Source organism: Buteo buteo, chromosome 5, assembly GCF_964188355.1.
Source record: "Buteo buteo chromosome 5, bButBut1.hap1.1, whole genome shotgun sequence".
NCBI classification, from domain to species: domain Eukaryota; kingdom Metazoa; phylum Chordata; class Aves; order Accipitriformes; family Accipitridae; genus Buteo; species Buteo buteo.
Window position 1 is genome coordinate 42,848,570 of NC_134175.1, and position 22,603 is coordinate 42,871,172.

The following is a 22,603-nucleotide window of genomic DNA, read 5'->3' on the forward strand; positions in this document are numbered from 1 at the left end:
AAGCACATGTGTATTAAATAATGTATTTCATGTAATTGAAATTATGTTTCTGTATATCTTCTTCAGCACACTGCACAGATTTGATATACTGATCCTGACACAAGAAGCCTGATTCTCCGGTCATTGACGCAATCATTTTGTCAGAGCAGCTATTCCCAGGTTACACATTTTGCAAAAGAGCCTGAACCAATGTCAACTTAGCTTAGTTCAGATTAATCCCAAATTCTAGAAAGTAGAGTTAACATTATTGTCACTATGATGGTCTAAAAGTCTAGGGCAGGAGGTTATTGACATACACACCAGTGTATTTTTTTCCATTCATATTAACTGGTCTCATAAAGGATATTATGTCTTCTTACGAAAGTTGCCTTTAATTCCAGAATTGTATTTTTCTTTTCTTTAAGGCAGAGTCCATATTTGACTATATTTTCCTTAAATCTATTTAAATAAGTCTCTCACAGTTCGGAACAGCTAAAGAACAGTTCCCTTAGTCATTATAAGAGGTTAAACCATTCTTGTCTTTGGTTGTCCTCAGCATTTATTAAAAGGCTCTATTTTACATATGTAAAATACATATGTATTGTTCATAAATGCACTGAAGAATTATAGATTCTGCAGAATTGTAATGCAGTGAAATAAGTATTTTCATTCTTTCTAGAATTTGCAAAATACTTATTATATTTTTGGCAGCATAAAAAAAATGAGGGATAATCACTTGCATATTGCAGTAAAGGTTGGGATGGCATTTTTTCTGTTTTCTAGGCTAGGGAGGAACACTGAAATCTTTCAACTCAAGATACACTTTTAAAAAGTATTCTTAGGTCTTCATACATTTCGGTTTTACTCCTTTGAGACTGTACCCAGCTCTTAATTTTCTATGCAGATTTCATGTATCTTTACAATTTTATGTTAATAGCCACATTTTGCCAAGGAATGTATACCCAGTTTACTTGGAAATCTATCATGGGAATTGCATTTAGGTATCAGAGAACAGATTCTGGCCTTAAGAGCCAAATGGCATTCTTCAGAAAAGCACTGAAGAATTTATTAACTCTGCAGGATTCTTACTCAGTGAAATAAGTACATTTTTCCTTCCACTGACTGCAAAAGTCAAATTAGGTTTCATGCAGTGTGAAGGAATCAGGGTGCTCTGGCTGCAAAGGAAGGCCGTTCTAACCCATGAAAAAGCTTAGTAGAAAAAAGTTTTGTCCATGGATGGCAGGGGAAGGTAGTTCAGGCTTTACACCCCAGTAGTCTTCATGGCCATTGCACATCTGTTCAGACAGATCTGCTGTAGCTGTGCTATGCATACACAGTGCTGCTCCACAGGACAACTGGGAAGCTGGGAGCTATACAAGTTCTGCAATGTTCAATCTGCTACAGCCTTTCCTTATTTCAAAGATGTGTCTTTCTGTATGTGAAGATGCAAAAATGCACATTTCCACTCCCCATCGGCTTGCTGATTGCCATCATAAAACATGCTACAGGACATGCAGGCACAACAGAGACGGGCCTGATCTCAGCAGCACTGGGAGCTGGTGCTTCTCTCTGCTGAGTAAAAGATAGTTGGCCAGATGGAAGTACCCATTTTGTCTCACACGGGGAGGCTGAACCTCTTTGAGCATCAGGTATGTGTCCTGTGCCTACCCGAGCAGCCACGATCTACCATAGTGAGTGGGATCACTGAGACCAGGAGATAGTAAAACAGTACAAGTGATGCAACTGCCATATACCTTGAGACTTTTGCAGTAAAATCTGAACAATAATGACAGGAGGACCAAGGCAGATCAAGGAACCGATCTGGGCTAAAATGAACTTTTTTTCCCACCCTAGGTTAATTTTAACCTGGATGCGTTTATGGATCAGATTCACTGTGAGGCTGCACAAACATTTCTGTTGGCACAGGAGAAGTGGCAGGAAGGAGCAGGCACCTGGGAGAGACAGAAAAGGCAACAAAGGGTTTGGCAGGGCTGTTGGCTCTTGACAACTCAAAGTGCTCACGGAACTATCATATAATGTGGAGCTGTTACATACCAAGAGATGGGCTGAACATAGGAATTAAGAAATACGCCATGTCATCATGTACTTGTGCTTCTCACAGAAAGACAGCAGGTTTTTCTGCCTTGTGGTGACTGGAAATGCCAATGTGTAGAAGTCCAGCTTTTGGCAGTGTCTGATGGTACCAAGCAGAAAGGGGATTTCTAGAGTATTTGGTGCTAGACTAGCACTTGCTCACTGACGTTCCCAGGAGCAGCATTCCTGTACAGGACATCAGCAGAAATCCTGCCTGCCAGAGAGCTAGCATCCTAAAAATGCCCTTTTTGCTAATGCGTGGACACTAAAGAATGAAAGCAGGCAGAGGTGCTCCACACTGATAAAAGCAGAGGGGCTGTTTTCTAGCCAGTCATTCCACCAGCTGATAAAAACAGCATAAAAACTGGTTTTTTTCCTAATTCTCTGCACAGCAGGCTCCCTGTTATGTGTGCCCTTTTTATTTATACCTGCCATAAGTTTCAATAACAGCTTTACAGATTCTTTTATGCTTGTCTTAGATCTGGTATTGTAAATCAGAAAGCTTTGCCATCCTAAACATTGCCTGGTAAGAACTCCTCTGCATTCTTTTTACCCTAGGAAAAAAGGGAAATGGAAAATAAAGTTAATGCAATAATTTGGCCCAAATAAATAAAAGGTTTTACAATATTGACATTGAATTTTATTTAATTCCAGTCCAATTCCTCCAGACTGGCCAAACAGAGAAAATTTTCTCTCTAACTAGCAAGTGGTGTGTGCCAGTTTTTTAATTTTTCTTTTAGCTTGCCTTGAACCATAATTGTGTTGGATACTGGGCGGGGGATAGGTGGTGAATAGAACTTGCAATTTTCTGCAAAACATCTCTGGAAAATAGTCTGAATACTCTTCCCCCAAAAAACCCAAACAAACAAAACAAAACAACAACAATAACAACAACAAAAAAACCCCAAATGGGTAACAACTTACTCTAAGAAAGGAGAAATGCCATTTAAAGAGAAAATTAGCTGTGGTTTCTACCATCCAAATAGAACAACCTCGGGCAAGTTGAGACAGGCAGGTCAGGAATACTTTTGTTACACTATTAGGCTGTAGTTGCTGAAACAACAACTCACCTTTGTCATGCACAAGTGGGTGAGGCTCCTGTTTGTCTTGGAAAGCAGACCATGATGGGCTGAGATAGGCTCATGATTTCCCCGCTGAGGCCCAACACAGTAAGACAGGAGCCAAAACATGTCCAAAAGGCAGCGCTTTAATGCTTTGTGTCTTCCATCATTGGATATTGCAGTAACTCCCAAAGATATGCCTCTGCTCTAATGGAGGTAAGTGCTTCAGGAAATGAGCACAAAACCTGCTTTAAAATTTTATTTCACTCTTTTCTGCTGAAGGGTTGGGTTTTTTATTCTGACCAGTAGCTTGTTCAGGATGTGTCCACCACCCAGCATAGCTCTCCAGCAACTAATCAATACCATACTAACGTAATGTGGTACGTAGCTCCACTTACTGGACCTCTTATGTTAACTGGTTTGTGAGGTGAGGCTCTTTGCTGCAGCCTCATCAGAGCATCACTTATCTGGTGGTGCTGCTGGTGGGTCAGATAAGTCCTCTCTGCTCACACGAGACCTTGCTGAAGGAGTAGAGCCGGTCCAGGGGCAGATGAACCTGTGCCGAGGTCTTGGAGGAAGGCAGCGAGGCATGACTGTATGCCAGCTTCTAACTGTTTTCATAAGCAGCTCACTGCAAGCAAATGGTTACTACTTAGGAAAGAAACTGTATATATAGTGGAATTGGTCCTGTGCCCAGGGAACCAGAGAAACCAGAGGATAATGTAGGAATCTGTTCTGAGGTATCTGAGAGGCAAAGTTAGGCTGGAGGTTGAAGGAGCACATGTGTCCTGCAGGTCTGTTCTGCTCCCGAGAGTGGGTGAAACTCTCCTAGATTATACCTATGTGAATGTTTTGGGGCAACTCTAAGTTCCCTTGAAACAGACTGAAAGCAAGTGTATATAACTTATTCTGCAATCTGCTTTACAGCCATCCACCTCATGCTGTTTATTTGATGATCTTTTTAAGATACTTTTGGGGATAAGTCTCCAAGCAACTTCTCTTTTTTTCATAGGCTCTTCCTTCCTTATAGGATGCAGAGAGAGAAAAAAGGTGGGATGTAAATCAGGAAAGAAAGTTACACTAGTGTCAGTAGGGGACTTCTGATGTTTGGGAGAGGTGGGTTGTGCAGTACATAAAGGTGAGGTCCATCTCAGCAGAGCAGACAGGTCTGGCTGTGGCCTTTAAGGCTTTACAGTAGAGTTGGTGGGCCAGGATGCTGTTTGGCCATGGCAACTCTTCTAAGTTGCCATAAACCCATCCCATGCTGACACGTACAGCAGAGGGATCAGGAATGATATATTCTAACATTTGCTGAACATATGCCTACACTGCAGTTCAGCGTGGAGTTTGTGCTGGACTGTCTATATTTCTTCTTAATTTGTTTGTTTTAGCTAGTTGAGAATGTTCTTTTTTTACCCACCACTGTGCTGAACTGAGGAGCCAAAAACCTCTCCTTGGAGTTGTGCTCCCTTGCGCCAGGAGGGAATATGAGTCTATTTATTTATTTATTTTTAATTTATTTGATCTGTTTTAATACCCAATAAAGTTGTTGTTTTTTCCAACTGGCATGACAAGGCTCTGACTATTTTTAAAGAATGTGGTTCATTTGATTTAATCTAATGAATGTTTAGTGCTGTTGAAAATAGCTGGAGCCGGAGCCAAGAATAATGTACTGAAATGTGCTGGTTGAGCAAGGACTGCTTCACTCTGCCAATTTGCTTTCCCTCAAATTGTTCAGATTTACCTGGTTTTGCGAATAGCATTTGCAGGCAAGACGTATGGATCGATGTGCTTTTTAATACTAAATCTAAAGACCGATAATGTCAGAGCCGTATTTTGCCACAGTCATTTCGAGACGCATCAAACAATAACAACTCTTCTTGCTGTTCAGTGTAGGATGTCTACCCTCTCTTTAAAGGGAACGTGAAATGCTAATACCCTTTTATTGCACACAGGAAAATTGAGTCATGAAATGGTCATTTTTTCCCCCAAAGTCACCCAGAAAGCAAGGGGGAGAATCAGTAATGAAACTAGTCAGCTAACATCTACTGGGGTCCTTAAGCTGCTGTGTAACTCTTGATTTCTCCATGACCTGAAACTAGACCATAGTCAGAAAACAAATTCTGCTAAGTCCTTGCTCCTGGTGTTCCTCACTGACAGGTTCTCAGCAAATCCATGTTTACTGTCCTCCCTGCAATATCTGAATTGCTCTGCAGAGGTACCTAACGCTCCCTATTAACAAAGCTTAAATTTCATGCATGTCCGTGCGCTACCTGAATATGTCTCTGCAAGTCATGTCACAGGTTTAAATGCTGTATTTAAAACTGTACAAATCCATCCTCCTTTTGCCATCTATGAGTTATTTCTGTTAGATAGCTCTCTCCCTATTCCTTCGTAAGAAGTCAGTAGCTAATACTTAAGCTTCATTGGATTAAAAAAATAAATCAGCCATAATACATCTTACTCCGTGATAGTGGTGCCCGTAGGGATGGATTTCCTGCAGAGATCACTTTACACCCTAAAGCACAATGTAGGATTGACTTGCATGAGTAATGAACAGATGCTCTTGACGGCTATTACATTATTCATCTCTCTATATATGTGATGGGGGGAAGGAAACAGCACCTGTTACTATGGGAGAAATGCTGTCGCTGCTGTTCTGCATTACAGACCTCCAGGGCAATCTGGGCCAGGCATATTTCACTGCATTTGTGTTGACCCAAATGAAGCCACGCCAGTTTACATCCACTAGTTATTTTGCCCTGTGTTTCCCTCAGATAGGTCCTTCGGTTTATAACCTAAGAAAATGAAATAGCTGTTGCAGGTATGAGGGAGCACTGGAGACAGTGTAAAAATTTATAAGGTCCATCTTTCACCCCAAATTTTGCACAAGAGGACTGGGTATTAGAGCTTATTTCCCCTCTACAGCAAAAATAATTTCTACAGACTCTCAACTTTCATATGAAAGCACCTCATATACCTGGGGACTTTCTAAAGGTGTATTTAAGAGCAGACAGAACTCATTTCCTCATCATCCTGACATTACACTGAGATTACTTCCCTTCCATCATCTGCATTGCACAGGGCAGCACACTTGGCCTGTGGTGCAGGCACACTGCTAATAGCTTCAGATGCAGCAAGTCGGGACCCTAAAATTTTCTTGGCCACGCCACTGCAGATAATAGCGGTTGTGTTGGAGTGTGGTGCCAGGAGATGTTTCCTCGAAGAATTCCTGTGACTCAGGCATAGGTTAGAGCAAGGGCAGGAATGTTTTCTTTGCCAGGGGACATACAGGTTATTCATGGACCGCAGAGTCACACAATAATGCACCCTGTCCAATAATAACATGAAAAATATAATGTGAACATAGGAAGTGAGGTTAAGGACCCTTCCTAGTCACACGCAAGTGCCTCCCCACCCCTCACCTAGGGCAAGCGGACTGTGCAGATTTTTCCGCCCCACCTGATCTCTGCAACACTTCTACTTCCCAAGGGCTGACTCCCTGCTGGAAGCTAAAGGCCCAGTGCAGCTGACCACATAGTTCCCACTGATGCTGATGAGAGAAGTCTTCCTCATCCAGGGCTGAAGCTGAGCTAGACTGTGCCCACAGCATGTCTCATCTTCTGTTTTATAGGAGCTAATTGATATGATGTGATTATTATGTCTTCCAGTCATATTTCATTTTGTGAAATATTTATTGCATGTATAATTCATCAGTGAATATACATAGATATACATATTTTTAAGGAGTAACTTTTTAGATGTAACCTTCACAGTACTGCTAGAACTGTAGATGGGGGGGGGGGGGGGTGGAGGTGGGGAGAGCCTGCTTCCCCCCTGAATAAAGACTTCAGTTCTGTTTTAATTAAGCGAACAGTTTTTCAGAGCTGAGATCACACCTTAATTATGTTTTCAAGCTTGGCTGCGATTGCAAAAGCTACCGACTTGTTTCAAAACCCCCCTGAGAGTCTCAGACCTCACTGCCTCAGCGCCGTTTCCTTGGAACTTCACCCCCGAGCACGGTTTTCTTGCTGCGCCTTTGGCGTATCCCGCACCACAGTTCTCAGCCGCTCTCCCTCGGCCCGGCGGCTCAGCCAGACCCTCCCCGAGGGAGATCCGCCGCCGTGTCGGGGTTTGCCGCTAGATGTCCCCGCCAGCCCCTCCAACCACCGCGCCGGGGGTCCCGCACCGCCCTCCCCGCGGCCCGGGCTGCTGCCGCCGAGGCGGCTCCTCGCAGCGGCCGGCTCTAACGAGAGTCGCGGGAATTTAGGGGTGAAATGCTACTTTTAGGACGTTTTCTTAAATGAGGAGTCTTGACCGTTACGATGACTTTTAAAACCTACCAAGAGGAGGGTTCTGGTGTACTAGGCACTGTGTAGGGACTGGTCCTGCCTCAGAGCGCGTATCGCCCATCCAGGCAGATGCCACACACAAACTGCAAGATGCCAGTGAAGAGCATGTTCATCTTACCCCTTTCTTCTGTTTGCACGAAGCAGGCTGAGTTTAGGCGGGAGGGGGCCTAAACTCTGAATCACTCAGAGGCCCTAAGCTGGTGCCTTCTTACTGCCTGGCACTTCAGGTAGCCGAAACGGCCACCTCAAGAGCTGCTGCCTGGGGTGCCATGGCAGGGACAAACGCTCTGTAGGGAAGGGGAGAGGAGCAGAAGGGTGGGAGCGTCCCGGCTGGTTCCCCTCTTCCTTCTCTGGCTGCAGCTGCGGTTTCTGCTTTCCAGTGAGACGTATTATCTCCCTGCTACAGGCACAACAGCCCTGAGTGCACCCCCGAGACATTCCTTTGCATCTCCCAGATAGGCAAAGACCCAAGTCAAAGAAAGACACAACACACAGCAAAGTGGAAACAGAGTCAAGGTTCCCTTCATTCTTACATATGGCAAAGCACCTTGGTGCTCAAGGGCATTGGCAGGAAAATTTTGCACTGCCAGGCTTGTTATAAGGTTGCCAGTCCTTCCAGTGAGGCTGTAGTCGACGAATAGTTGCTACAGCGCAGCCAGAGTGAAGCAGCAAGGTTTCGAATTTGCTGCTGTGGTGGAGGAGAGTCTCCCAGTGAGGGTCTCTGGCACCAGGTGCTGGGGTCCTCTGCCAGGATGGCTCTAGGGTCCGCAGGATCCCACCTGGCAGCTACATGAAATCACCCAGCGCAGCGGTTTGTGAACGCTGTGCCAAAGCCACAGCCCTCACCTCCTGTCCAGAAACGGCCCTTGGCCCCACAGGAGTGTTGCTTACTCCAAAGCCATTACGCAGCATACCAAAAGCCTTAGCCCAGATGACCAGTCTGTGGCATCGGTACAGCCATGCCCGCTCGGGCAGAAGTCCTGGCACACAGAGGCACAAAGCACGGCCCATCTCCCCTCTGCTGCTCCCTCCAATACGTATTTATGCCTGGGAGAAGCAGCTTGTTGGGTTTGTTCGGCTTTCGATACGAGAGTACAAGACTATGATGCTGCCGCTCTGGAATCCTGCCTGACCTCTCCTACCAGCTGCCTCCAGCAAAGGTTCGGGAGGTTTTTGGCACCTCCAGTTTTCCATGCTTTAGGTGGGAAATCCTAACGTAACAGGCTGGCACCTTTCAAAGTGAGCTGTGCTGCTGGATCTCGGGCATCTTGGTCCGTGTGTCAGAAGGGTGAGCATTTACCCTACAGTGCTTCAGGCAGGTCTCCTACCACAGAAAGCAGACGGGCAGAGGGGCTGGCATCACAACAGGCTGGTTAGCGTTTTCAACTAGTTGTAAAAGGTTTTAGCTGTCAGATGCTTAAGCTAAGGAATGGCATTGGGGAAAAAGAAGTTGTGAACTTTAAAAAACCCCCAGAGCAATACAAGCTTAACCTTTTAAAGACTTAGGAGGAACCCCCCTCCGCAACATATCAGAGCTTTACCAAACTTCCTCCCAGGCAGTTTTTATTTCTCGCTGCCGACTCGGGATGCCGCCCCCGCGGCCGCCGCCTGCCCGAGCAGCATTTTTTCCCCCCGAAAACTCGTTTTCCCTCCAGACGGAGGCGGGAGCCCCGTCTCGCCGCAGGCCCCCGTCCCTCCCCGGCCGGCCGCGGCCGCGGGTGCTGGTGCGGGCGGTGCGCGGCCGCGCAGGGCGCTCCGCCCGCCGCCGCCCCGTTGCATAAGGCGGCCGCGGGCCCCGCTCCGCCCCGCTCCGCGCCGCTCCGCGCCGCTCCGCCCCCGGAGGTGCGCGCCGGGCACGGCGGGGACAGCGGCTGGTGGGCGCCGCGGCCGCGGGCGGCTCGGCCGCTTGTCACGGCTGGTTTTAAATATTTTTTTGGCTTTAGGGTCTTTTTTTTTTTTTCTTTTCTTTTCTTTTTAATTGTGATTTGTTGTTTTTTCCCGAGCGGGCCGGTGGCTCCTTGCCATGAGCAGCCCGAAGGCAGCATGAAAGCGGGCAGGCGCGGCTATCCCGCCCGCTCCGGTGTAGGATGGCTTTTGGCGAAGTGCTGCTGCTGCTGCTCCTGCAAAGGTCGGTGGGGGCCGGGGGTGCGGGGAACGGTCCCCCGGGGGGGCCGGGGCAGGCGCCGGGGGGCCGGGAGCTCAGCGGTGCCCTCGGCAGGGCAGCATCTCCCCGCCGCCTGCCCGCTCTGCCCCGGGGACGAGCGGAGGGAAGGGGCAGGGGAAGGCGGAGAGCGGCCGGGCTCGGCGCCCCGCAGCCGGCTTGGCAGAGCGGGTGCGGCCGGGACCCCCCCTCCCCGCCCCGGCTCCCGGCGCGGCGGGAGCCCCCTCGGCAGGGAGCCGCGGGGCCGCTGCCCGGAGGGGCGGGGGAACCGGCCACGGGCATGGGGAGGGAGAGGGCTAAAGTTGACAGGATACATTTTAGCTTTGCTGGTAGGAAACACCCTGGGACTGTAGGTCAATAGGGCGGGGAGAAATATTTGCTTGAATGAGATTTCTTTTTTTTTTTTTTTTCCCCCTTTCTAGTCTTTCTTGGGCTTGGGTAGGAGCAAAATGCTTTGAAAACATCTGTTTCTCACAGTTCAGAAATCTCTGAATGGTGATGTGGGAAGGTCTGGTGAAGCTGGCTGAGCTGAAACGTTAAGAGAGATGTGGGAAAGCCACGGCAGCTAGAGCGCCTTGTAAAAATAAAATAAAAATCTGGGGTTTACAAGGAACAGTGCAGCTCAGATGCATTGACTGAAGATTTCCCAGCCTGCAGTCTTTATGCTGTGATATTGCTCTTGAACTTGTTCTGGATAATGTGAGGTTTTTGAAGATCTGTCTGTGGTATTTCTGTGTTTCCTGTTCTCTGAATGGCCAAGCAAAAATGTCCCAAACAAAACTTGCCTTTTGTTTTGTTTTGGGTCCTTTTTTTAAAACAAAAGCTTTTAAATGCAGTTTTTTGGTAATTGTGGAACCCGCTCATACATCCCCAGAAAAAGATGACTTTGAGGGTGGGTGGGCTTACTAATTTCTTGAGGCACACATTTGCAGTGGAGGAGCCCTGTTTCCCCAGTTATTGAACTAGAGTCACGCTTCTGCGGTGACAGCAGCAAACTCGTTGGCAATGGAGTTTGCCATGATTTCATAAGACATTGATCTTTTTCAGCCTGGGGAGAACACACTACTTCATGCCAAAGAAGTGACTCGAGGTCAATGCACAAAACCCCGCTGTTTTGCAGCCTTTAAGAAGGAACATGTAACCCGGTTGTAGGGGTAGGGCTGCTAACAGCAAGGTTGTGGTTCTAAATTACTGTGAAAGCCAAGACTCTCGGACAGCCTGTGCTTTAACGTGTTGGCCCATGCAGCAGGTTGAAGCAGTATTCAAGCTCTCTGACAGGGCTCTGGTCTTTAAAATGTTGATTCTAACAGATCTAAATCTCCCTGCTGCCTGTCCTGCCTGCAAACGTCTCTAGAAGGGGGAAGGGGAAACAGCTGGCTCTTCTCTCTCCTTTTGAAATGTTAACTGTGTTTGCAGTTCTAGTTTACCGGGTTAGTAACAAAAGGTGTTTGTGATACCGATTGCTTTACTTCTTTCTTGTCATCGGTAGTAAACTTTGGGCAAAAAGTTGTAAAAAGGCTATCTGTTATGCTGTATTTATTAAAGAAAACCAGAGGTAGTCAGATGGTGGGCATACTCCCTGGATATAAGCAAGTACCAAACCTGACATTTGATGAGGGATTTGGGTGCCCCAGACTACAGCATCAGTGTGCTGTCGTTGGCAGCTTCTGCCATTAAGCTTGGAGATTCTTTAATGCGGCAACCAGACCTTTGAAGCTCTAACTTCATGTATTCTGCATTGTCAGTGATCATCTTTGCTTCTGGGGGGACAGTGTTCATCACAGCGCTTCTTGCTGATCTTAGACTTGCAGTACAAATAGGTGACTGTATTTAAGATGGATGTGAAGCACCTTGGAGCCGTTCTCACTGCTGCCCCATAAATGACCTTCCCGTTGCCTTTGGAAATGGCGGCTCTGCTTTTTCCTGGTGACAGAAGGCTGATGTATCTTGATCTTTTGCAACAACTGAGTAGGTTTTGTTGCACCAATAAGAACTGTGCGGCGAGAGACATTGAGAAGACGAGCATGCAGTCTATGCTCAAACAGAGGTTGTGTCAGTACAAGCTGTGTCAGTGCTTTTTGTGCCGTGGAGCTTGGAAGTGATGTGGATGCTTGAACTCCTAAATAGCAACAATAATGCAGAGCTGAAAAAACCCAAACCCTAGGTCCCCAATGTATCATGAAATAGGTAAATTTCATTTAACTGGGCATTTCTCTGAAGGATTTTGACAGATAACTCATACTACTCTTTTGCATCAATCTTATCCTGTCTTTTGCAGCAGTAGAGACCTTGATACTGCTTTCTGACCTGTTTCTCTTGGTGAGTTTCTGATCTTGTCAGCTTTGCCCATGTACAAAGCTACTGGGATCCATCCAGAGAAAGCAACTGACACTTACTACCATTTGAAGTTTTGCTCCAACTCTGATAGTCCCCTGCATGGACTAAATAAGGACTACTTGTCTGTTCTGAAATACGGAAAAATATGAATCCTAATATAGGAGTGCCTCAGAGCAGGAGTCTGTCACTTGCTTTCAGCCATAAAAAGGGGTAGTTAAGAGCAGTAGAATTGCACAGCCTTCAGGCTAATGGCCTTGATCAGCCAAGAGTGGGCAAGCAAGTCTTTTTGCTGTATCTCCTAAATGCACAAATGCAGTGACCTAGTGTAATGGGATACTTCTTAGTACTGCAAAACTGGCCCCGAAAGCAGACTGATAAGAGGGTTCAAATTCTGATGGTCTTCTGATAACTAGAAAGTCATTGAACTCTCCTTAGAAATCAGTCCAGGATTTGCAATTGAGTATAGCGTATTTTCTTTTAACATGGAGTCCATCGCCTCAGATTAGCGGCCCCATTGAAAGGGTCGTGATGAGGGAAAGCAAAGAAATTTGAGGGAATCCTGCTTTGTGAAATGTCTTTTCTAAAGCAAATGGTCAGCTGCATGCCTTGACTGTGACAAGGTCAAAACTTTGTTGCCTTTAAACACAGAGCAAAGTCCAGCAGGTGAGTGCCATTACTGCGCACTACCTTCAGCACAGAGCTCTGAAGCTCAGCAGTAGGTGCTGGGAGCTTGGGTCAGGTGGAAACTGAACTCCAGGCTCTGATGCATGGGAGGCTCTAAAGAATAGTCAGTGACTCAGATTTAACCTCGAAGCTAAATTCTGTGTGCTGTATTCTACCCAGGGCCTTATTTAGAGGACATTCCTTTGCAGTAGTTCAGCTCAGTCAGTTCTAGCCCAACCTGGGGCACGCTGGGGACTCATTGCCCTAAGGGGCACCAGGAGGGTGGGAAGCACTAACAAGGTGAAGGAAATGCTTTTCTTCGAGCACAAGGAGAGAGATGTTCTGATCTGCTGGACTCGAGAAGCTAGCTACGAGTGCATTAAGTACAGCCCAAAGAAAAGCGTCTGTGGTTAAAAGTAATCTATTGTCAGCATAACTTTATAGCGCAACACTTTACACCCTGTTCTAGGTAATATTATGTGGCTGCAGAGTGGCTTCAGGTGAGAATATAAAACACTTTTTACTTCAGGGTAGCCAGAAACAGGGAAGATGAATTTAAATGGATGCACCATATCAGCTTCAATAAAGAACATGTCCCTCTGCCTCTTAGAAGAGTTGCTCTTCTGAGCAGGCTGTTGGTCATATCCAAACTTTTCATTTCAGAACAAAAGAAACTTAATTTGAATGTCAAACCTTTAATCTCAGTGTGTTAAAAATGAAAGATTGAGTGGGTTTGTGTCTGTGCTAAGCTCCTGTTAAAACTCTTATTTAAGTTTTCTGTCCCTCCAGCTTCTCCTCTCTCCTGTCTCCTGCAGTTTTGCTCTTCCTTCTGCATTTTTTTGTTTTACTGCCCTCTTTTTCTTTCTTTCCTTCTTTTTCCTTTTCTTGCTATCCTTCCCTCAGTCTTTGATTTGTTACTGGCTCAGTCTGATGAAACTCTTTGCTGTAAGATCAACAAAGTAAGCTCCTCTTGACAGAGTGATGGTGACTGAAGTGCAGTGAAGGGAGTTCAGCCAGCCACCTTGTACCTCTTTGCTAGCTGGTCAGAAACAGAGCCTTAACTGGAAGTTAGGCAAACCGGCATTATTACAAGGGCTGTCAACAGCATGTTAGTAAAAGTTATTTCTTCATTAGGTAAAAAGTGATATCTGATGCTGCTTTTTATAGAAGGTGCTGACACTGTGTTACAGCAAGCTGCAGAGCTTTGCTAAGGAAACTGGTACCTTTGTGCTGAGTGGTAGCAAGAGAGTGATCTGCAGTAATATATTCAAGCCCATAACATTTCCTAATTTGAACATATTTTATTTAGTGTTTCAGACTGAGCCATGGTTACACTGTGTAAAGCGTAATGGAATGCATGGCCAAAGCAGTTCTGTCAAAATTGAGGCAGAGGAGAAAACAATAGTAAAATTAAGGGTGTCAACCAAAGCTCGCTTAGTTTCCTGGTCCTTCCTGAATGAGAAATATGAGGAAACTGTTACCTTCCCCAAATATACTCCTTGGGTGAAGTCCATCTGTTGCTCATTAGCTGCATCTCAGTAAAGTCAAGAGGATCAAGTGTACTGGTCTTCTGTGGGCAGTCTCTCTCTCATGCCAGAGCTGTGCTCGGCTCTTTCTCCTGGCAGGTTCACAAGCAAGCAAATGGCTGTGGTGAGGTTTGGGAGAGGTGTTGTTGTTTTCTTCCAGTTCTATTAAGAGAAAACTGGTAAGCCCGTGACAGGAACATCTTTTCCAAGTCCTGTGTTTTCCCATCTGCAGGCTGAATTAGGAGTCAGAGTAGGTCATAGCAGATAGTTATTGGAAGGGACAAAAGAGTTGATGAAAACACTGCTCAGTTGAACAAGCAGGATTAACACGACAAGGTGAATACTGTTAGCAAAAAAAATCGCTCTTTTTGTTAGTGTGGATACGTGCTTTCCCACACCTGCATTACACCCTCCTGACAGATAGTCCTGCGTTAAGCATGTCCGAAAAGCATGCCTGACAGTCCCCATGCCAGTCTTTTTGGGTAAACAAAGACTCAGTCGTCTGAACCTGTTAGTACTTGTGTGCGTGGGCATGTCCTCCCTTGAACATGGCAATGAGACGTAGGAGGATTTCAGCAGAAGTCGTGAGGCTGGTAAGCAACCTCTGAAGGTGGACAGTTGAAGGAGAAGCATGGCCACTCCTCTGTTGGCAGGATGGGGGCAACAGGGAGCTCTTTTTAGGATTATTTGGTTTTAAGTGTTGTTAAATCTTACCTGTTTGCAGGAGGGGTTTTTGAGGGTAGAAACCTTGTTCACGGATACAACAAGTTAAGTTTTCAGTGGGTCTGCGTTACTGCAAAAGATAGTGTCCAAGAGCACAGGAGGTTTGAGGTCTTTCGAAGTGCTGGTTGCTGCACGTGACTCTCTGCTCACTGCTCTCCTTTTCCGCCAGCTACTTTCTGTAAATCTGATGTTTATCTTTCAGTGCCAGTGTTCGGGACGCTTTAGCAACTTTCTCTCAGTTCCCAAGATCCAAGTAATACTAGCGTTATTTTTTTCTTTTTTGAAAATTTTACACACTGCTGGACAACTCCAACTCTCTCGACGCAAACTAGCCCTTCATCCTCCGGCTTTGTGTCTCACATTTGCACCTGATCTTGCAGCCTTATCTTTTGAGATGGCGTTATATACAGGATGTGACAGAAGTTGTACAGAAAATAAACTTTCAGATCTTAATTCATATGTATAAAATGGATAGCAAGAGCTTCTATAATGACCAGCTTTCAGTTACTAGTCTGCGGGTGATTGCATGATGAGGATCCTTATCATTCGGATTGCTACATTGTTTTCAACTTTCATATATTCATCCAGCTTTAAGGAAACATGGGGCTTGCTTTTATGCAGGTCAAGCTCCTAAACTTCCCTTTCACTCCCAAGAAGCATATAAGAATTCACAAGGCTTTATTCATCTTGTCAAAAGCCTAAAGAAGGGGGACTTTATTCTAAGGGAAAGAGAACAGATAATTGTGAAAAATACAGCTTGGGTAACTCCCTGTTCACTGCAAAGAAAATGGGGTGGCTAAACATGCTGCTTTCCTATAAAATAAATGCCAGATAGATGTATTGTTTAGGAATTCAGTGCACAGATGCTGAAATAAAATCCATCCATTTTGAAGTGAAACAAAAAGGGCAGTTGTTTCACATGACCGCAGAAGGATTTGGGTTTTTTTCCAAACTGTTATGTTTGAGCATACACCTTGTTAAAACTTGTGTATGTATTTGGAAAACTAATCTGTCATTTTTTTAATGTTAAAAAACCCCAAACCTCAAAATGTTTCAGTCTAAAACCAGCATCAAGATATTTCTCAAACACAACAGAACACTGTTACATTTCAGTGTAGTTCTTGTCTGTTAACAGGTTCTATGAAAACATTTTCATCTCTGGCAAAAGTTGCAATTTCTTTTAAAAAGAGAAGAATCTGTTGAGCAGTTAGTGATTACAGCAGGGATCTACAGATGTGGTTTTCAATTCAGTAAGGAAATCCAGGTCTCTGCCAGTTTAGCCACTGCATATCAGTTGCTATTGCAGAACAATTCAATTGTTAATATTGCATCATGCAATTCAATGTTATGTAAAGATACTTTTTAAAACAACTACAGAACACATCTGGCTGTTTTCTTAAAAAAGATCTGTAGATCTTAAGTTGGACTTAAGCACGTGTAAAGAATTATTAGGAAATACCTAATGAGATAAGCTCAAAAACGTCTCCCTTGGCTAATATTCTTTGTCAATAGAAAACACAAACCAAAAATTAACCTGTTTGCTTTTAGTTCATAATGTTTGATGTGGCGGATTATGCTGAAACACCAGCCATTACTTGGATTAAAGGTAGTTAGTGCATCCAGTTGGGTCTCCTGTTGAGTTTGACATGCCTCTCAATCTGTCAGCCTCTGTCCTGGACCAGCCCCGCAGTCCTCTCCCCGGCCAGCTGAGAACATGGAAATCACACCCATCACCTGTGCTCCTTTCAGATAATTAGGACAAAGTATGAAAATTTCACCAGTGAAGTCCTAATGAGATGAGAAATAGAACACGCAAACTGAATTACAGCAGTTAACAGTAGAACAGCCATGGGGGTTTCCTCTTTGATGGGGAGAGCACCATTATATATGCTTCAGTTTATGTATTTGTTGTTTGCTTTTCTTTAATGTAGCATGCATAACATCACATTGCAGAAAGCCCACTATAGCTCTGGCTGGTTTCTTAATCCCTCACCTCCCAGTACTACTCAATGCTTTCGGGTGCTCCTCTACTATACAGGAACTGTGGTCGCTCAGTACTTTTGAAAAATAAAAAATACATCTCCCATTCTGTGTGTTGCCACATGAGAAGTTAGTAATTGCTATTCTGTTGTCCTTACTGCACCGCAATGCACTTGGTTGTTCCATGTGTTACAGCCATTGCTAGTCCTGGTACAGCTCAACAACTTTGAAATCTTGGATCCCTGCAAAATTATCTTCCAGGCTCTGAAAGGCTGTAAAGTTGCACAAAGGGGTGCAGCCTGGGACCCAGACCTGCTGGGAACCCGTTAGCAAATGTGATCCTGAAGAGCCATTAGGTGATTTCTGGTGGAGATTGTTGTCTTTTGTGTTGGAAGGTTGTAAATTAAACATGGAAATTTAGTGTTGCTGTATACAGGAAAGCACAAGTACAATCTATATGTCAATTTTGAGCAAAGATCCCTTGTTCACTAGCAGAAGACAATACTGTATTAAACATTTAGGAAAGAGATGGGCTCTCACCTGTGATAAGAAGGGACTGCATTTAGCAACCCTGGAGGTGTCTCCACTGTTAGGTTTTCCAGGCATTTTTCCATGTTCATATTTCACATGGAGCAAGCAGCTCCAAGCACACAAGGAGAGCTGGGAGTGGCACATCCCTGGCTACAGCTAAATCCACTGAGGATGCTTTTTCATGCAGTTTAGGCTTGCTGACAATTACAGCTACAGAATATAGCAGCCGAGGATGTGCCCTGTTATGCTGTGTTGGTTTTTTTTTTTTCTCCTCCCTTCATAATGCACATGCAGCTTCAGTGAACAGAGGTTTCTTACATCCCTAAGACATGCAGTACAGTCTTAACCTATCTGAAAACACATTACAGTTCAGTGAGCACTCTGAAACTTTCTTGAGGTCACGTAGGAAATTGGTGACAAAATGCGCATCAAATAATCAGCAGTTATAACTTCCAGATTTATATCTGCCAGTTGATTTCAGCCTTTTTATAGGCCTGCATGTCCCAGGAAGCACATAACACACGTACCCGAGATCATCTTGTTCAGCGGCACCAGTTAACTGTGGCCAAAACAACCCCTGCTGCACAGCAGGGAGCAGCAGGATTGCGTTAGGGGTGAAGGCAGCATCTAGGTGGTTGTGAGGCAGAGAGCACGAACCAGCATGTGTGTTCCTTCCCATCAGCTGGGGTTTGCTGCGGTCCTGAATCAGATTTGCCCATGTTGAGCACCCCTGACGAACAAGGCCCCAGCTGTCTGCTGCCGCAGAAGCGTGCGCCAAGGCAGGCTATGAAAAGTGTTGCACAACCCAGTATAATTTAACCACATGCTGAATAAATACACTTTTGAGAACTCTTTTGAAGAGATGTTGCCTAATTAATCCTGCAGGGGGTATAATATGTATATTTTTGAAATCCAGTTTTAGCATCATGCAATTAGCTTTTATGGCCTAAGGATTCTGATTTAAGACATTCTTTAGTTACTAATGGTAATCTGTTTTAATTAGAAATGCAAATGTGGTTTAGATCCAAATGTATCTGAGTGGTACAGTGTAAAAAGATGATTCACAGCTAAAACCATTGAAGTGCCTCAAGTCTGGTATTCTTTGCACCTTCTGTAGTTTGAACCCTGAGGATCAACACGATATTCAAACATCGCTCTCAGCTGAAGCATGTGGAGGCTGAATAGATTTCTTTAGCAAATTGAATAAGTATTAATCAACAGGGATCCTTTCTAGGGCAGCAGACGGAAAATCATAGCTTTAGGCAAGAAAGAGGCAGACACTTTGAATATCACAGTAGTAACTTCAGCTCCTCAATAGCAGAGCACAGCTCCTGCCAGGCGCAGGTGCTGAGCAGACAGCAGCATCTTAGTTGACTTTGTCTTAGTATCAGAGAAATTACTCAGGCTTGAACACCCTGGGTTGCTCAAGGAGGGCTGGAGCTGCTCAGAGCTGTGCTGCCATAAAATTTGATCTGGCAGTCTGTCTAAGAAAAGCCTCAAGCAAGGCAAGCTCCAGACAGACATCTAAAGGCTAATGCTCACTGAATATTCACTGCAGTCACTTGTCCCAGAGATACTAAACTATCAGGCAGGTGGATGTCTCTGATCAGGCATCTTACATTGCGGTAAGAGGTTACTCGTATTCGACAAAGTCTTTCCAGAATCAAAGAGCCTCTGCTGCTAGACCAGTCCAGCCCTTGCTGTTGTGTTCAAATAAGTGTTTCTTTTTCCTAATTACTTTGAAAGATGGGGCTGAAAGAAAGCAGCTGCTCAGCAATAGTGAATATGGCTTTTGTAATGATAATCGCTTATTAGACATGTTGCTTGGTAGAGCATTTTTACAGCTATTTGTAGATGCAGTGATGCAGCTGGGAATGAAGCAGCGCAGTTTATGCAGTGTACCTCTCCACATGTCTGCTAAGCTGGACTTAGAATTTTTTTCTGTGAGGAGGCCGCTGGTAAGGAGCAATGGTGTAGGTGCCGTAGCTGTGGGAGGCTCTGTGTGGCCCTCCAGAAGTCAGAATCAATGAGTTTCTCAGAACTAACCTTATTGGGAAGGCTGGTGGCTAGGTCAAGGCACTTACACAGCTTCAGAGGGCTGAGACCTTGCAGGGTGCTGCAGAGAGCTCTCCTGTTCCCGTGCAGCAGATGCTCTCTGAGACTTCACGTTCCCATCCCATCTTTCTTGCTGATGCAGATAGAGTGTAGTAGTGATTTCATCACCTGAAATTTGATAAACTTGTTGACCGGCACCACGGGGAAGATTCCTCACAGAACTGGTCCCTGCCCTGGAGAGCTGTCAAACGAAAAACCAAGACGTAGATCACGTGAGCCTGTTATATGGGACGGCAAGTGATGTTCTGATTTTCCTACTTAAGCTCAGTGAATTAAAGCTTCCCACAAGTCTAACTGGTAGTCTTGAGTGTGCACTTAAAAGTGTCCGAGCTGCTTAGCCATTTCCCTGTGCCGTGTTCAAAGAGCAAAACATCACAAGCACCAGCAGTTCTTATCTGTGTGTTTTATTTCCAAACCGCTGCTTGCATTTACTTCATTCATTACTTCTTTTAATTCATCCTAACCAGTACCTTTGCTGTGAGCTTGTATTTTCTGCTAGTATTTCTGGAGGACAAGGGTGTGGAGGTAGCTGCTTTGGGCACCAGCCCTGGAGGCTCCGGCTGCAGTGTGTCTGTCGTCAAACACCCCAACCTCGTTGTTCTTGGTGGTTACGTGGTGTCCGCTCTTGCCCTGCACCACTTGCAACTTATTCTTATTCCGTTCTTTTCTTTTCAGGGGCTGTCAGAGCCTGAATAATTTAAGAGTGAACAAATGAGAGACGTTCATGGAGGACTCTGTTCTTACCTAGGCACAATTTGACAAGCATGTAGATTGCCTTGGGTTTCCACTGCACCTACCACAACTTTACTAAGAGAAAAGCCCCCTTTCCTAGACATCTGTGTCACTCTTGCTTAGTAAAGTTATTCAAGATCAGCGCCTTTGGAATTGGTTGGTAAATGGACAAAGACTTTCTCTTTGCCCGGAGCTCCTGACAGCCTCCAAGTACCAAAGAGAACTCCACAGCACTAGAAAGCAAGACACAGCTGCTGAATGTTGGAAGCTACTGCATTTGGCAAAAGAAGCTGACGCTAAGATGCACACAGTTGTGTTTGTTTGTTCTGCTTGTTTTCTGTGCTTTCTGAGCCCTGTGTGTGCCTGGAAAGTTTAATGACCAATCCCTTCTTTCTCAACATGCAGTTTTTCTTCCTATCCCAAAAAGCTTTGGGTTCTGTTCTTGCTTTTTTTTTCCAATTCCAATTTATTTTGTCACCAATACTCTTCTGTTGTTTCCATGAGGAATTGTTTGGGGACATAGCCACAGTTTCTTTTAAGGTAGGGAGAGATAAACACAATATTCAAATGTCATCCTCCTCCCTCCTTTCCCCCATTCAGCAGAGTGGTCCACCTTGTCATAGAGGTTGCTGGCTTCAAGCGTTAAGGCAGAGTTGACCTTAGCAACGATGTCGTTTAACTGAGAAATTGCTTCATTAAGCGTGGAAAAATTCTTACAGTAGCTCAATTTGGGAGCTGCTGAATGAAGCTGACCCTTGACACTTCGCAAAAGAATAAGGCTTGTGTTGTACTAACAGCTGCTTGGAAACCATGTGTAATAAAGTTTGTTTTTGTGCCCACCACCAGGATAAAAGATGGTATTCGCCGACTCTGGTACCCTTACGCTCCCAGCAGAGCAAAACTGCTTAGATCAAAGTTAAAAAGTCTGCTTCTATGTGGGTGTCTAAGCATTTCACAGTTCCTTATGCTAAAAGTAACAGTGTACTTGCAAAGGCCAGCAAATGCTGCTCTTCTTGTTCAGCTTCAAACGTGACGTTTTCCCCCTCATCATCCCATATAGGTTTCCATAAAAGTTCAGGGTTAAAACTTTTTTTACAGAACATGCATAAGTCTCCTATCAAAATATATCAAGGGGGATTTTTGCTTTGTGTTTGGGGCTTTGTTCTTTTTGCTGCTAGCAACTCTTATTCTGGAAACTTCAGGGTCGGGGATTACTTTATTTTTGTCACAGAATGAGGACAGTGTAAATACAAAATGTAAAGTAGAACTTAGAGAAGTGCTTCAACAAGTTGTTTGACTAAATTGAAATAAATGTTGATTTGTTCAAAAAAAAAAAAAAAGCATGCCCTTTCTGGATCTTGTTAGTCTTGACTTTTTATTTCCTTCCTTTGCTAAAGTGAAATGTGTGCCTCGACTTCAGAAATCTGCTCTCCCAGCTGTGAGGCATTACAGGAAGGCTGCTCCAACGTGCGCTCCCAGCAGATGTGTTGGACTTGCTCAAGCTGTGCTCTGGTCGGGTCCAGGACGTGTGCTGGGCACAAACCCGAGGCAAGAGAATGGGTGAATGAAATCGAGTGCATAGAAATACTGCGTCTGGCCTCAAACTCTGCTGTGTGGAGCAACTGCTCTTTTTTCTGAGCTTTTCCACACGCTTTTATTTAGTAAAAACCCTATTCTAAAAAGTTGTTGCTTTGTTGGGGAGTTAAGCAAGGTTCCCTTGAAGGACTCAAGGCAGGCCAATAATGTGCCTATCTCACAGTATTTGGGGATAGGAGCTGGCTAGGAGTATCTCACCAATGGGTTGGTGGATTCACTCTGTGAATGTTTGTTCTCTTATTATTCCTGTCATGAACTCACAGCAGTTTATGTGAGGGCTCAGATGGGACTCTAAAGCAGGATGAATTTGTCAGGCTGATAAATGGAGAGAAAAAGGCTCAAACCCCCCACCAGAGAAGTTGTAGATACCCATCACAGTTGTATGCTGTTATATGGAAACCCGTTTCTGAGTGGGACACCCGGAGAGGAGGACTGCAGATGTTTCAGCTGCTGTTCAAGTGCTTGGTGCCGTGGGGTTGAGTTGCACGCTTTCCTGAGAGCCTCTTCAGAGGCACGAGGACACGTTCTGCCTTGATGTGCAGCAGCTCCTCGGTTAAATGCTCATCTGTAGGAACGAGGCCCTGCCCTATATTCATCTGAGGGCTCATCTTCATCTTTTCCCCATGCCCTCCCTGCAGTCACCTCTGACAATAGCTTTAGGTCCACACGAAGCAGCAGATACAATAGAGATGGTTTCTATAGCTGTTCCACTCACTAGGCACTCTTGGACAGTAACAAAGTCATGTTTTATTT

At 45.0% G+C, this 22,603-nt stretch overlaps 1 protein-coding gene across 2 annotated transcripts in view; it reads left to right on the plus strand.

The window, feature by feature from the left end:
• The window catches only part of KALRN (kalirin RhoGEF kinase), a 532,592-nt gene that overhangs the window by 441,099 nt on the left and 68,890 nt on the right, over window positions 1-22,603 (plus strand). The window contains exon 1 of one of the 2 annotated variants that reach the window (XM_075028812.1): window positions 9,169-9,614. The exons of the other annotated variant lie outside the window; for it this stretch is intronic. Coding sequence (XP_074884913.1) covers window positions 9,530-9,614 — 85 coding nt within the window. The 5' untranslated portion in view covers window positions 9,169-9,529. Of the gene's footprint in view, window positions 1-9,168; window positions 9,615-22,603 lie in introns of those variants that run through there. 2 annotated transcript variants of the gene reach the window in all.